Source organism: Talpa europaea (assembly GCF_964194135.1).
Source record: "Talpa europaea genome assembly, chromosome: 11".
Taxonomy (NCBI): Eukaryota; Metazoa; Chordata; class Mammalia; order Eulipotyphla; family Talpidae; genus Talpa; species Talpa europaea.
In genome coordinates, this window is record NC_140078.1 from 47104744 (window position 1) to 47121165 (window position 16422).

At 36.7% G+C, this 16422-nt stretch overlaps 1 protein-coding gene across 1 annotated transcript in view; it reads right to left on the reverse strand.

The window, feature by feature from the left end:
• ABCA13 (ATP binding cassette subfamily A member 13) overlaps nt 1–16422 on the reverse strand; it is a gene marked incomplete at its 5' end in the record, with an annotated part of 529302 nt that overhangs the window by 64329 nt on the left and 448551 nt on the right. The window contains one exon of the mRNA XM_084247732.1: nt 10997–11106. Coding sequence (XP_084103858.1) covers nt 10997–11106 — 110 coding nt within the window. The remainder of the gene's footprint in view (nt 1–10996; nt 11107–16422) is intronic.

Here is a 16422-nt window from a genome sequence, read left to right on the forward strand (position 1 = left end):
TTTCCCTGATTGCAAGTGACAATGAACATTTTTTCATATGCCTGGTGGCCATTTGTATTTCCTCTTCAGAAAAGTTTCTTTTTAGCTCTTCTGCCCATTTTTGACTGCATTATTTTCTTTGCTTTTGTTGAGTCTCATCAGCTATTTGTAGATTTTTGTGACCAGTCCTGTAGCAGTAGTGTTGTGTGCAAAAATTTTCTCCCAGTCGGTGGGGTTTCTCTTTGTTGTGGTTATTCTCTCTTTTGCTGTGCAGAAGCTCTTTAATTTGATGTAGTCCCAGCTGTTGATCTTTGCCTTCACTATCACTGCTTTGGGTGATGTGTCGATAAAGATGTTTTTGAGGTGCATGACATGTAGTGTTTCGCCTATATTTCCTTCTATGTATTTTATGTTTTCAGGTCTTATGTCTATTTCTTTAATCCATTTTGAGTTTGTTTTTGTGCATGGTGTGAGGCAGTAGTCAAGCTTCATTCTTTTGCATGTAACGACCCAGTTTTCCCAGCACCATTTATTGAACAAAATTTCCTTACTCCAGTGCATATCCTTTGCTCCGTTGTCAAAGATTAGTTGGCCATAGATCTGTGGGTTTGTTTCTGGGTTTTCTATTTGGTTCCAATACTCAAAGTATTTTTTTTTAATTTCTTCTTTGATTTCCTCATTAGTCTAGTGGTCTTCCAGTAGTGTGGATTTCAATCTCCATAATGTGGGAAGGTTCCTTGCTTACTTTTCATGATTTATTTCTAGCTTGATGCCTTTATGATCAGAGAAGATAGTTGGAATGATTTGGATTTTCATGTATCTGTTGATGTTTCTCTTGTGGCCCAGTATGTGATCAATTCTGGAGAATGATCCATGTGCACTTGAGAAAAATGTGTACTCAGATTTTTTTGGGGTGCAGTGTCCTATAGATTACTGTTTAGTCCATGAGTTCTATTTCTTTATTTAGGGCTCAAGTGTCTTTGTTTATTCTTTCTCTCGTTGATCTGTCCATTGGTGAGAATGGGGTGTTGAAGTCTCCCACTATATATGTATTTTCTTTAATATCTGTTTTCAGAGCTGATAATAAGTGTCTAATATATTTTTGTGTCCCTTCATTTGGTGAGTATATGTTGATGAGTGTCATATCTTCCTGATGTATTGTATGTAGTGTCATAATGTAGTGTCCATCTATGTCTCTTTTTACCCTTTTTAATTTGAAGTCTATTTCATCTGATATAAGTATGGCTATTCCTGCCTTCTTTTTTGGTCCATTTGCTTGTAGGATGGTTTTTCATCCTTTTACTTTCAGTCTGTGTTTATCTTTTGTGGTTAAATGCGTTTCCTGGAGACAGTAGAAGGTTGGATTTTGTTTTTTAATGCAGTCTACTACACTGTGTTTTTTTACTGATGAGTTTAATCCATTTACATTTAGAGTTAATATTGATACGCTGGCATCTATGTTTGCCATTTTGTTTGTCTTTTTTGTGATTTTATTCCTTGCTTTTTCTGTTCTTCTTATTTATTCCTCTGTCGGTTTGGCTTTAGGACTTCTTGTAGAATTTTTGGAGTGGGAGTTTAGTTGTAATGAATTTCTGGAGTTTCTGTTTGTCTGAGAAGGTCCGTAGTTTTTCTTCGTAGAAGAAGGAGAGCTTTGCAGGGTAAAGTATTCTTGGTTGGCATTTGCTGTCTTGAAGTTTGCTGAATATGTTACTCCATTCTCTTCTTGCCCATAATGTTTCTTCGGAGAAGTCAGAAGTTAACCTGATTGGTTTTCCTTTATAAGTTATCTGTTTCTTCCCTCTTGCCAGTTTCATTATTTTTCCCTTGTCTTGGACTCTTTCAAGCTTTACTATTAGGTGTCTTGCCATAGTTTTCTTTTCATTGCAGTAATTGGGAGTTCTTCTCACTTCCTGTATGTCTATATTCATCTCCTTTATCATGCTTGGAAAGTTTTCTTCAATTATCTCCTTGAATAATTTCTCTGTTCCTTTCTCTCTCCTCACCTTCTGGAATGACTATGATTCTTACATTTCCTCTCTTCATGGAGTCTGATAATTGTCTAAGAGTCTCCTCATACTGCTTCATTTGCACTTCTCTCTCCTTTTCTCTTTTGGCTCTTTTTATTTCTGTATCTTCTATAATACTGATCCGTTCTTCCATTTCATCGATCCTGCTTTCATTGCTTTTCCCAGAGTTCTTTATGTCTTCTAGTAATCTTTTTATCTCCTGCATTTCTTTTCTTTCCTTTCTTAAGGTCTCAATTTCATTCTTCAGCTCAGTGATTATTTGTCTAAACTCATTTTTTTTCCTTTTCATTTTCTTTCTGCTTTTTAATCAGGATTATTATTAATTCTCTATCTGATAGGCTGAGAAGTTCTCCCGTGTCATTGTTGAGGTCTGGTGACTGTGTTTCTTTTTGTGGTGTGTCCTCCTGCTGGCTTGCTTGGTTATTTATATTTTTTCTTCTCCCTGTTGTTTGCTTTCTAATTAGTTCTATGTTTTGGGAAGTTGTGCCACTGGTGTTGGCAGGCATCTCCTTGGAGTGCTCCTTTAGGGGTGTCAGAAACTGTTTACCAGACTGATACCAGCACTAGTAGGCCAAAACTCCACCAGGGTGTTGATGCTGTGTTGCTGGGCTCTGTCCCTTACAGTTCCCTCCCTCTGTATTTACTCAGTTCCAAAATGGAGTCAGCTAGTTGGTGATTTTTTTCTGGTCTCGAGGTAGTGCCAGAGACCTGTACTTGCTGAGCTGTGCTTTTTCCCAGTGGTTCTCTGAGTAGCGGAGTGGGGGGCAGAGGGGAGTACCTCAATACAGGTGCTCTTATTCAAGCCAGGTGCTATGTTTGCCCTGTGTTCACCAGGTGTTGTGCCCACAGCTGTATGGATCCCACGCCCTGAAGTCTGCAGTCTAGGTCTCAGTTCCAGGGCTATCAAATCCAAAACGCTGGTTGGCACCCTGTGCAGTGCCCTCTGCTATGGCGTGTCCCACCCCCGGATCCTGTGCCTAGCTCTCAGTTCCAGGATGGGGTCTTGCTCCATGCCTTATTTCCCTCCTTACCCCGGTTTGCGTGGGTTACCCTCTCTCAGTGCCTGAGGGTTTTTTGGGATCCCTGGTTTCCAAATATAGGGTGTTGGTTAATTTATTTCTGGTCACTAGGTGGGGCCAGAGATCTTTCTTAGTGTCCTTAGGGAACTGTTCTTAAGCCCGTGGATCTGGGGGAACAAGTGGGAGTGGTGTGGAGAGCCTCAAAGGCATGGGGTGCTGTGTTTGCTTGTGCCCCACTGTCGTGGGGATCCCATGCCCCGAATTTCGTGCCCTGGGTCTCAGTTCCCAAAGCCCTCAGCAGGCTGTAGCCCAGTTCAGTGTCCACAGAAATGGCGCCTTTTGCACCCGTCTACCATGTTCATTAGGGGGCCTGGTTTCTGATTACTCAGTGAGGGACATTCACCTCAATGAATGCCCCCGTGAGTCTCCCAGCAAACCTAGGTCGCAGGCGCAGTGACCTGGGCTGCAGTGATCAGCATACGCTTTTCCAGCATGCTGCTTTTCTGCACAAGCTTACTGCTGGCCTTGGGCTGTTTGCAGGTCTCCTGGGAGTCTTTATTTTTCTCCAATGGCACCAGGAGCCCTTTGCTCAACTCCACAGCGCATCCTGCATGGTTCTCCACAGTTCCAGTTCACAGGGTGCTGTGGCTGAAATAATTCCTTTCCACTCACAGTCCCGCTTGATGTGTAGTTTGTTCTTGTTGGTTGTTTTAGGTTTTTTTTTTTTTCCCCCCCCTCCTTTCTGTTGGTTGGAGAGTGCCAACTTTGTGGGTGGGGGAGGGTAGCAGGGTTTTGACCTTTCCACCCATCTAGTCCTCTTTTATGGCAACTTTCTTCTTCGGGCAGTTTTCCAGAGTCGCCTGTTTATCTTCCATGTCCCAGTTTTTTCAGGGACCTGCCGCTTTTCCTCCCTATTAACTTTTCTTTTATGCGAGTCTTACTCGCAGTGTTTCCTCGCCGCCATGTTGATGACATCCTCATATTTTTTTATTCTTAATGCAGCTTCAGCCACACTAAAATGATATCTCTCCTTACAGTGAATCCTAGTTAATATAGAGTTTATTTAAATCTTAGCCACATAAGGTTTTCATTCAGGTTTTGATGCTGAACTATAAAGTATCAGTAAATATTCAAGGGGCATCAGTTATGTGATGGAAATATGTGACATAAATAACACAAGCAAAAAGAAAATAGGAACTTGGAAGTATCAGAGATAATGCAGAGATTATTTTAAAAGAAAAATATATCATTATTGAGCTGTTATTACCATTATGGAAAAATAGGATGCCTTGTTCTGTAAAAAGAAACCAGGAGAGAATAAAGAGTGCTGGAAAATATTTAAAAATGGCTAACCAATAAATCAATAAATGGTTGGAGTTAAAGTTGTAAAACTCTGGGAAAGTAAAATTAAAAGATTGAAAATAAAATAAAAATATTTGAATTTTTGAAGACACCACAATAACAGGACCCCATGAAACACAAAGGAAACACCACAAGAAAAAATTATAACAGATCAAAGTCAAGAAAATTTCTTAGCACTACAGGAGATAAAGCATACTGACTGGGGCCTCCCTGGTGGCTCAAGGGGTTAAACACAACACTATGAAGCTATCCACTGCCACTGCAGCATGAGTTCTATCCATGGCAGGCCAGGGAGGTGATCCACATGGCATAGCAGACCTCTCCTGTCTTGCCTGCTGCTCCCCTCAGCAGTGTATTTCAGTCAGTCTGCCTGTTCTGTTCCCCATTCTGCCTCTGGTGAATCCTCTCAACCCCACATCTCTGGACCCAACCCCAGCTGTTGTGTGCATAAATAAATCATTTTTTTTTTTAAAAAAGTATTTCATCATGAAATTTCAAAACAAAGGAAAGTTTCTAAAAAATTCCAGAAAAAACACCCAAATCAATTTATAATAGCATTGCATTTCTCCAAAATGAACCCTAAATTCTAGGTCATATAGTGAAAAAAAGCATTTAAAATTCTGAGTGAATATAATTTGCAATCTAGAGTTCTCTGTCTAGCTCACTCAAACAAAAGTGAAGACAGAATAAAGGAGTTTCTGGAAGATGCTTGGGAAAGAAATAGAGTATAAGCAAAGAAAGAAGACAAGGAATCAGGAAGTATCCCTACTTTCTTCTAATAAAAGAAAGGACAAAGGGAATTTCCGAGTGCTGGTAAAATGTGCTATACAAGATGAGAGCTGAGTAGCACATATCAAGAGGGACCAGTACAAAGTGGAATTGAAGACTCCAGAAAAGCATGAGATATTCAAGAGGATGAAACTGACAGAATGATTGATATGTTTGATTAGATTGGAAATGTTGGATAATTACAAAAAAAATAAAGCAAACAAACAAAGGCAACTAATAAAAAACAACTATTTGATAAATGAAATGTTATGGCACTTCAGGATTCAACTATGAACAGTGTTTTATATAATCATAGTAGTGCATACCTGGCATAGTGAGTTAACTACTGTTTCTAAGGATACCTTAAAAAATATACAAAATTTATTTTCATATAAAGGTGAAAAATAATAACTTCAGAGAATGAAATAAAGATGACTGATAAGCATGGCTTATAAGTTTCAGGTAGAATCAGCATCCTTGTCTAATTAAAAACAAGAAAAAAGAAAGTGCTTAATAAAAGATATTGAGTACTATTGCAGGTTTAAGCATAATAATTCTAGAAGGTTGACTATATTGCAGCAAATAAAATAGTGAAAATATGTATAGATAGATATAAATATTAGAAATTAGGAAATAATATTTCTGTCTACCAAGAAAAGTAAAGAAACAACAAACCTATTAGATCAAATAATTCTACAAAAAGTTTGGTCATAACTTAAAAATAACATTGAAGAGTTACTTGTACAACAATATTAACCAATTATAACAATTAAAGAAAGTTCATAGTACTATTAAATGACATAAACTGTAAACGAGTAAACAATTCATGAATATGCAGGATATATTAAAACTAAAGAAGAATATTATAAAACTTCAATAAATAGAAAATGAGACAACAGTCCTAAATGAGAGACTTGAACATTATAAATCTTTGCAATGTATTTATAATTGTTTATATTTATAAGTATATATATATTTCATAATGGGAAAATTCTAATAACCAATGACAAAGGTGCTTTTATAATAAAATATTATCAAGTAATAATTTTAAAATGTAAGGTAGAATTGTGTATTAGAAAAATGCAAATAAATTCTAAATTAAAAGCAGAAGTATATATGAACAATCTTAGTAATTTATTAGATCGGTTATTTCAAATAAATAAAGATAAACTAATCAAAGAGTGTTAGGATAAGTGGATAACCTTTTCTAAAACTTCGAATATAAATTCTCTCTCATTCTTTATCCCTACGTAAGGTAGAGATTTAAAAGAATTTAAGTATAAGCAAACTAAGAGATGTATTTTAATTTGGGTGAAGATTCCTATGTAGGTATGGAAGGATTTAACACTTTCCTATACATTATCTTAGAGTCCTGAATCAATTGCACTCTGTAGAGAATAAAACACTGAAACTCTAATAGGAACAAACTCACTGATCACCAATCATGAAGAGATATATTGGAATTTAGATTGGTGACAATGCTAGTTGTTCATTTTATTATTTTTTTAAGATTTATTTATTTATACAAGAACTGGGGTACAGGGCAGAGATGGGGGGTGAGAGGATTCACCAGAGACAGAGTGGGGAGCAGAACAGGCAGTTTGACTGAAAAACACTGCTGAGGAAAGCATTGGGCATGACAGGAGGGGTCTGCTGTGCCATGTGGGTTTCCTCCCTGGCCAGGGATCGAACTCGTGCTGCAGTGGCTGCTGATAGCTTCATAGTGCTGTGTCTAAAACCATTGCAGCACCAAAGAATTCTATGAGTTTCCATATTTACCCAGACAGGTTAGATACAGAAGAATTCTCAAGTGTCTATGAAGTTACTTGCACTAAAATGGCAACGTGGAATACATTACAAGAATATCAAAGCATAAAAAGGAAAATGACAATCCCTTTTCACTTGCAAGTAGATCAGATTTCATTTTTTCATTTTAGTGCCAAGATTTTTTGTTTGTTTTTTATTTTTTCTTATTTATTTATTTATTTTTTACATCATTGTTCATTTTTAAACATTTGCTTCCCCCCACCCCCACCCAGGTGTAGTCCCCATAGAATTTCTTCACCAATACACCCATGCACCATCACCCAATTCCCTGAGCCCCTCCCTCACTCCCTTTGATCCCTAAATTGAGGTAACATGTGTTTAGAGATTTCTATGTGCATACTCAAGTATCTTCTTAACTCCTTCAGAAAAGAGAAGGCATGACGAGGAAAGGAATTGTGAAACAGAGGAGAGGACCAGGAGACACGAGAATGAAAGAATCTTTGTTCAGTTGATAGCCTCATCTGTGGTATGATTTAAAAAAAAATATAAACAGTAGGATATCAGGTAGTAAATACCAATACAATGGAAAGGCCACACAACACTACTAACTTGTTCCAGGGTAGAAAATACGAAATCTTAATCTCCAACACTTCAGAATATTATGATAGATTGGCTTTATTTTGAGATGGAAACTTTAAAGAGAAGAATAAGGTAAAATGTAGACAAAAGAGTAGAACCATATTTCCATGTGACTGCTACCCTTGTAAGAAGAGACACCAGCCATGTGTGCACACAGAGAAAAGACTATGTGGGGACACGGTGAAAGGGGAGACCTCAAAGGAACCCAAATTCATAAGCATTTGATTTTGATTTAATTTTCAGAAAGTAGCCTTCCTATACACAAACAATAAATCTGAAGAAGATGAAATCAAGAAAACCATTCCTTTTATTATTGAAACAAAAAAAAAATCAAATACTTGGGAATAAACCTAATGAAGTAAAGGACCTATACAAAGAAAACTATAAAACACTGTTAAAAGAAATAGAAGTAGACACAAAGAAATGGAAAGACATCCTCTGCCCATGGATTGGAAGAATTAACATTCTCAAAATAGCCATCCTACCAAAAGCAATTTACAGATTCAATGCTACTCCAATTAAAATTTCAATGTCATTCTTCAAAGAAATAGAAAAAATATTGATGAAATTCATATGGAGCCACCAAAAACCCCGAATAGGCAAAACCCTCCTGAAAAAAATAGAAGGGGATGGAGGCATCACTCTCCCAGATTTCAAACTCTACTACAAAGCCATAATAATCAAAACTGCATGATACTGGAACCAGAACAGACACACAGACAAATGGAACAGAGTAGAAAATCCAGAAATAAACCCACAGATTTATAGTCAACTAATCTTTGACAAAGGAGCAATGAATATTCAATGGAGCCAAGAATGTTTGTTCAATAAATGGTGATGGGAGAACAGGGTTGCTACATGCAAAAGAATGAAACTTGGCTACTACCTCACACCATGCACAAAAACCAACTCAAAATGGATTAAAGAACTAGACATAAGACTTCAAATCATAAAATATATAGCAGGAAATATAGGTGAAACACTACATGACATACACCTCAGTAACATCTTTAAAGACTCATCACCCAAAGCAGTGATAGTGAGGGAAAAGATCAACAGCTGGGACTACATCAAATTAAAGAGCATCTGCACAGCAAAAGAGAGAATAACCAAAACAAAGAAAAACCCCACCGACTGGGAAAAAAATTTTTGCAAACAACACTACTGATAAAGGACTGATCACAAAAATCTACAAAGAGTTGATAAGACTCAACAAAAACAAAGAAAATAATCCAGTCAAAAAATGGGCAGAAGAGCTAAAAAGACTTTCCTGAAGAGGAAATACAAATGGCCACCAGGCATATGAAAAAATGTTCAACGTCACTTGCAATCAGGGAAATGCAAATCAAAACTACAATGAGATACCATCTCACACCAGTGAGATTGGCACGTATTAAAAAAAAAAAAATTAGCAACAACAAATGTTGGCGAGGATGTGGAGAGAAAAGAACTCTCCTGCACTGCTGTTGGGAGTGCAAACTGGTCCAACCACTATGGAAAGCTGTGTGGAGATTCCTCAACCTACTAAAGATAGAGCTTCCATATGATCCAGCAATTCCACTCCTAGGTATTTACCCAAAGGACACAGAAACATTAATGCCAAAGAGCACCTGCACCCCTATGTTTATAGTAGCACAATTTACAATAGTTAAGCTTTGGAAACAAACCAATTGCCCAAAAATAGATGACTGGATCAAGAAGATGTGGTACATATACACCATGGAATATTACTCAGCATTCAAAAAAGATAAGCACATGTTATTTGCAGCAACATGGATGGATCTGGAAGGGCTCATGCTCAGCGAAATAAGCCAGAAAGAAAAAGAAAAATACCGGATGGTCTCACTCATAACAGGAATCTAGAAAACCTAAATAAGGGACCAGGAAAAAGAATAACTATAAGAAAGAAAAAAATCAAAATCAACAAACAACTATGAAGCAGAGACACTCTTGGGGGTGGAAAGAGGGATTGGGATCAAAATTGGGGTTGCAATTGTATGGGGAATATAAAAATTAAAAAAAGAATGCAAAAACACAAATTTGAAGGAATATATGCACTCCTTTACTCATGCAGCACTATTTATAATAGCCAAGTTATATAAACAACATATGTTTCCAAGGACAGATAAGTGGATTTGGAAGATGTGGTAAAAATACACAATGAAATACTACTGAGCTATAAAAAAGATGAACTCTTGCCTCTTGTGATAACACTGATAAAAATGGAGGGGATAATGGCAAGTGAAATAAGTCAAGAGGAGAATGACAAATACCAGATAGATTCACTTATATGTGGAATACAGAAAAACAAAACATAGAGTCAGATAAAACCAAACCAATAACAAATCATAAAAATATGACTATAGAATTGAGAATACTATAAGGAGGCTGGAAAGATGGAGAACAAAGTATAGAGAGTTCCCAATGAATTAGCTCCATACTTTGTGTAACTTGTGGTAGGTGTGGTGTGACAAGATATATCTGAAGGGCTGTGATCCTTTATCTCTGAATTATATATAGAGTTTCAAACCAATGTTATCTTGACAAAAAAAAAAACATGAAAATAAGTAATTAAATAAAAACAAGTCATAGAAATGCAGTGTGCAACATGGTGACAATAGTTCATAATACTATATTGTGTATTTGAAAGTTACTCTGAGATCATAAATATCTCAATACAAGAAAAGTGTTTGTATATGGGATTGGAGTTATTGTTATGATCACTTTGTAATATACACAAATATCAAATCATTATGTGCATACCTGGAATTAGTGTAATATTATGTCAATAATATCTTAATAAAAGACAAGGTAAATAAAATTAGACATGCACTGTGTGTATGTGTGTGTGCACATGTACTCACATTGTGGGTAGTTGGCCTCCGAGTCCATGCAGGATTCATTGTCATGAGCAGTACACCAGGTGCGCAGAAGGTTAGCATTTGCAGTTGTATTTAGAGTGAGGGAAGAGAATCAATGTTTTTCCTGTTCCCCAAGTACCATGTATGATGTTTAAAATATAGTCTCCCCAAACCAAAGTTGCCGTCACTGGGTGGCAAACAAAGTACACATTTAGCCCTTCACGTATGTGAGGATATTGAAGTTGGATCTGCAAGAAAGAACTGCTGCTTCCTGCTCATCTGATACATGTGTCAACAATTATCAAGCATCTGAATACCTCAAACCCATCTCATGTCTCCCAAATAGCACAGTCCTCTGCTGCTTTATGCCAACATCAACCACACTTTAGGGCCAGAGATTTAAATTGCATTTGGAGGTTCTTTTTTCCTCTTCTAAGGCATGATAAGTGGAAGGTAAATTTGGAGGAAAACGATGGTCTCAGATTTCATTTTGCAGAACTGAAGGAATGCTGGGTGTTCTCTGGAATTAATACGCTATCTTTAGGTAGCAAAAGTGATTAAATATATACTATACCCCATGGGAGTCCTGATGATGGCATGTCCTGAGGTTGGAGGTATGTCTCCATTCAGCATTTTGAATGTGGTGGTCTTCCCAGCTCCATTTGCCCCTAGAAGTCCAAAGCACTAGGAAGAAAAATATAAGTTAAGAAATTTATAATCAGATCCGAAACTCTTGCTCTCAAGCAACTCTTGAGTTGTTATCATTGGCCTGAGGTATTTCTAGACTTTTAAAATCAAACAATTATATAAAGCACTTTTAGATCACAATATAATTTCTTGGAATTTTCTCTTTTTTCTCCATTATTTTTTAATTGCAGTAACAGTTTACAACACTACAGGTTTCAGGTAACTATTTCTCAATTCAAAGACCATATATATATAATGTCATGATCAGTACCAAATGTCCAGTCACCATCCACCACCAACTTACAATTCTCATGGCATTTGAATGGTGTAAACATTTCAGCATTAATTCACAGACAAGCTCTTTACTAGGTACATTTGAGAAACATATTTTTAGGAAGTTACATTATCAAATAATCATTATTCTTCCCTTGACTTCACTGTGTAGTTTAAAGTACTTTAAAAAAAGATTTATTTTTTATTTATACAATAGCTGGAGTACAGGACAGAGGCGTGGGAGGGTGAGAAGATTCACCAGAGACAGCAGGGAACAGAACAGGCAAATAGACCAAAAGCACTGCTGAGGGGATCAGCAGGTGCTACAGGAGAGATCTGCCGCGCCATGTGGGACTCTTCCTGGCTGGCCAGGAATCGAACCTGTGCCACAGAGGCTGTGGACAGCTTCAGAGCACTGTGCTCAATCCGTTGTGCCACTGGGAAGGCCCCAAACTACTTTCTAAAAATATTCTCCAGTCTCCCCATCCTCTCTCTCGTTAATTTTCTCTCTAGGTTAACTATGCCATTAGTATGATGAATTCTATTTCTATAGCTGATACTTAATATAAGGCAACTTTTTACTTGGTTCAATCCTATCTTATATTTTATGTGAAATATGGATTTTTTTTCTTTTAACCCAGTCTTTATTTTGAACCTCAATATATTCTTTTTTAAAATATTTTATTTTATATAATTCTTACATCATTTTTCATTTTTACACAATGTATGCATTTTCATTTTGGTTATATTCCCCATACAATTGCACCCCCCCTTATTTTGACCTTCATCCTTCCTCTCCCCGCCCCTCCCCCATAGTATGTCTCTGGTTCATAGTTGCTTGTTGATTTTGATTTTTAGTTTATTATAATTAGGCTTTTTCCTGGTCCCTTATTTAGGTTTTCTAAATTCCTGCTATGAGTGAGACCATCCAGTATTTTTCTTTTCTTCTGACTTATTTCACTGAGCATGATCCCTTCTAGCTCCATCCATGTTGCTGCAAATTGAATGAGTTTATCCTTTCTGATTGCTGAGTAATGTCCCAATGTGTATATATACCACATCTTCTTGATCAGTCATCTATTTTTGGGCATGGGTTGTTTCCATAGCCTAGCTATTGTAAATAGTGCTGCTATAAACATAGGAGTACAGGTGCCCTTTTGAATTAATGTTTACTTGTCCAACCACTATGGAGAGTTGTGTGGAGATTCCACAACCTACTAAAGATAAAGCTTCCATATGATCCAGCAATTCCACTCCTATGTGTTTACCCTCAGTATATTCTTAGCCAGAGATATAATGGTAGTCACTGACTTTGTCTGATTCTTACCAATTTCCTTCCAAATCATGTTCTCTAAATGCAGCAGCTGCTATCCCCTGACATAAACTGGCTTCCTGACTCTTATAAAGTGATTACTGCCATGCCCCACCTGATTATCATATGAACCTAATTTTATCCCTCTAGCTACCAGCTATTTGCCTGAATTATCACCTGCTTCAAAATTCATACTTTCCCAACTCATCTGTATTTATCCCACCACCCAACATATGGGTCCATCTGTTCCAAGCCAGTCTTGCCCCATGTTACTCTAATCAGAAGGTCATTTTTGAGCTAGTCTGAGGTACACCAATAACCTATATAAACTGTGTCTGTCCTTTAAGCCTTGGACATAAGTTTGTATAAATCCACCCTTCAAATATCCTCCCACTTTCCCTTTACCCAATGCCCTATCTGTACTTATAAGGCAATACCATGCATGTGCAGGGCTTAATGCCATATCTAACACTGTGCATGTTTATGATATTTCCTTTTTTACCCAATGATTAATTCTAGAGGAACAGGGAAATAACTGTCTCTTTGACAGGCTCTTCATAGCACTTTATCTGGGAAACTGAACTGTGGTCCTCATAAAACTTAGCAAGTAAAATCCAAACAAAAAAGGCATCTTGGGCGATTTCAGAAATGTAGAGCATGTTTTCTAAGAGTTTCTCTTACCCTTTATCCTAAAATCACCAAGGAAAGGGAGTGGCTTTTTTTTTTTTGAGGCAATGTTAGTTATACTTTTGTTTATATTTTAACAGTTTAACTTTACCACAGTGCTCTCACCAGCAAAGCATCCACAGTCCACTAACAGTCTATTGTGCTCCCTCTACCCCTCATGTTCTGAATGCCTCATTTATATAGTCGACTTCAAAGTGTTAGTTTTTGAGTTTGGCCTTATCTGACCCTTTGTCAGCTCTCTGCATATTCCACATATATGTGACACCATTCACTATTCCCTTTCTCCTTCTGACTTGTTTTGCTTAACATAATCCCTTCCAGCTCCATCCGTGTCACCACAAATAACATGTCTTTTATGATCATTGAGTAATATTTCAGTGTGTCTGTATCACATCTTCTTTATCCACACATTTGTTTTGGGGAACTTCGGGTTTTTTCCATAGTTTAGTTTTTGTAAATGGTACTGCAGTGTAGGTAGATAGTTTTGTAAGTAGTTCTACAGTGTAGGTAGATAGGAGTGGAATTTCTATGTCATACGGCAGATCAATTTATGGTCTGTTGAGAAACTGCCATACTGTAGAAAGCAATATGAGTAACATGGTTTCTCACTGTAATTTTGATTTGCATTTCCTGATGAGAAGAATTGATTAAAATTTTTTCATGTGCCTGTTGGCTATGTGTCTGTCTTATTTTTAAGAAGCGACTATTTAGCTCTTCTGCCCATTTTTTCATTGTTTTTTCTTTTTGTTGAGTTACATTAGCTATTTGTAGATCTTTGACATTAGCCCCTTGTCAGATGCATGGTGTATGAATATTTTCTCCTATTCCATAAGGTATCTTTTTGTCTTGCTTACAGTTTCTTTTTCTGTGAAGAAGCATTTTCATTTGTTGTACTCCTGGCTATTTATGTTCTCTTTTGTTTTCCTTGCTATTGGAAATGGATCTTCAAAGACATCACTGAAGCTTATTTTGTGAAGCGTTTGCCTATGGATTTCAGGTCTTATATGCAAGTCTTTTACTCATTTTGAGCTGACTTTTGTGTATAGTCTGAGAGAATAATCTAGATCAATTCATTTGCATGTGGCTGTTCAATTTTCCCAATGCCACTTATTTGAACAGTTTTTCTGCTCCACTATATGTTCTTGGCTCCTTTGTCATATATCAACTATCTGTATAGGTTTGGGCTTATTCCTGGGCTCTCAAGTCTATCCCATTGGCCTGTGTGTCTGCTTTTGTTCCAGTAGCTTGTTAAATTGTTATAGCGCTATAATATAGATTGAGGTCTGAAAGTAATTTCGTTTTTTTTTTTTTTTTTGGTCAGGATTGCTTTGGCTATTCAGGTTCTTTTCTGGTTCCATATGAATTTGAATTATTCTATTTCACTGAAGAATACCATTGAAATCTTGATAGGGATTGCATTAAATATATATAATGATTTGAGTAGGATGGCTTTTTGACTATGTTGTTTCTTCCAATCCATGAGCAGAGGGCATTTTTTTGTCTTTTTCTATTTCTCTTAACAATGTCTCACAGTTCTCTTTGTACAGGTCCTTTACCTTCTTTGCTACATTTACTCTTAAGCATTTAACATTTTTTTTGCATGTGTGTGATTGCAAGTGGGGTCATTTTTTTTCAATTTCTTCATTATCTGGCTCATTGTTTGTACAAAGGAAGGCAACTGATTTTTGGGTAGAGATTTTATAATCTGCCATTTTACTGAACTGATCTATTGTTTCGATTAGTGTTTTAGTGTAGTCTTTAGGGTTTGCTACATATATTATCATGTCATCAGCAAATAATGATAGCTTTACTTCTTCTATCCCAATTTGGATTCCATCTTTATCTTTTGCTTCCCTAATTGCTCTACCTAAGATTCCCAATGCTATGTTGTGTAGTAATAGCGAGAGTGGACAACCTTATCTTCTACCAGGCTTTAGTGAAGAGACTTGCAGGATATTTTTATCTTTCTTTATGTTGAAGTGAATAACATTAATTGATTTTCAGATGCTGAATCATCCCAGAATGTGTGATTTATTTATTTATTTATTTATGCTTTGCCTTTGGTTTTGGTACTACCATAATGTTGACCACATAATATGTGTTTGTGTGTATTCCATATTTCTAAAATTTTTGGAAGTTTCTTCTAAAAAATTTGAGAAAGATAGGTATCAGTTTATCATTGCAGATTTGGTGGAACTCACTGTGAAGCCATCTGGTCCTGGACTTTGGTATTTTGGTATAGTTTTGAGTACTGTTTCAATTTCCTTGCTCTTGATTGGCCTCTTCATGTTTTCTTTTTCTTCCCGAATAGATCTCAGATTCTTGTGTAATTCTAAGAATTTTTTATTCTTTTCTAGGTTATTTAAGTTATTAGCACATAAATGTTCATAGTAATCTCTTATTATTCTCTGAATTTCTGCAGAATCTGTTGTAATTTCTCCCCTTTCATTTCTTTTCCTTTTTTAAAGATTTATTTTTGCATAGAAGAACTGGGGTTTAGGCCAAGGTGTGGGGTGTGAGAGGATTAGAGTGGGGAGCAAAACAGGCAGAAACACTGAAATACATTAATAAGGGGAGCAGCGGGTGAGACACGAAAGGTCTGCTTCTGCCTTGTGGATCAGCTCCCTGGCTGGGGATTGAACTCAGGCCATGGTGGTGATAGTGCTGAGACTAACACCTAGGCCATTAGGGAGGCCCTATCTGCTTTCATTTCTGATCTTATTTATTTGAGTTCTCTCCCCTCATTTTTTGACTCTAGCTAGAGTTTTGTCTATTTTGCTTAAATTTTAAAGTAACTAGCTTTTGGTTTCATTGATCTTTTAGAATGTCTTTTTTGATCTGTATTTCACTTATTTCTGATTCAATTTTTATTATTTCCTTTATTCTACTGCCTTTTTGTTTCATTCTGTTTTTTTTTTTCCTAATTCTTGGAGGTGGGAGATAAAGTAATTTATTTGAATACTTTCTTTTTGATTTGGGCCTGAATTGCTATTTACTTTTTTCCTACATACTGCTCTTGTTGTGTCCCATAGGTATTGGAA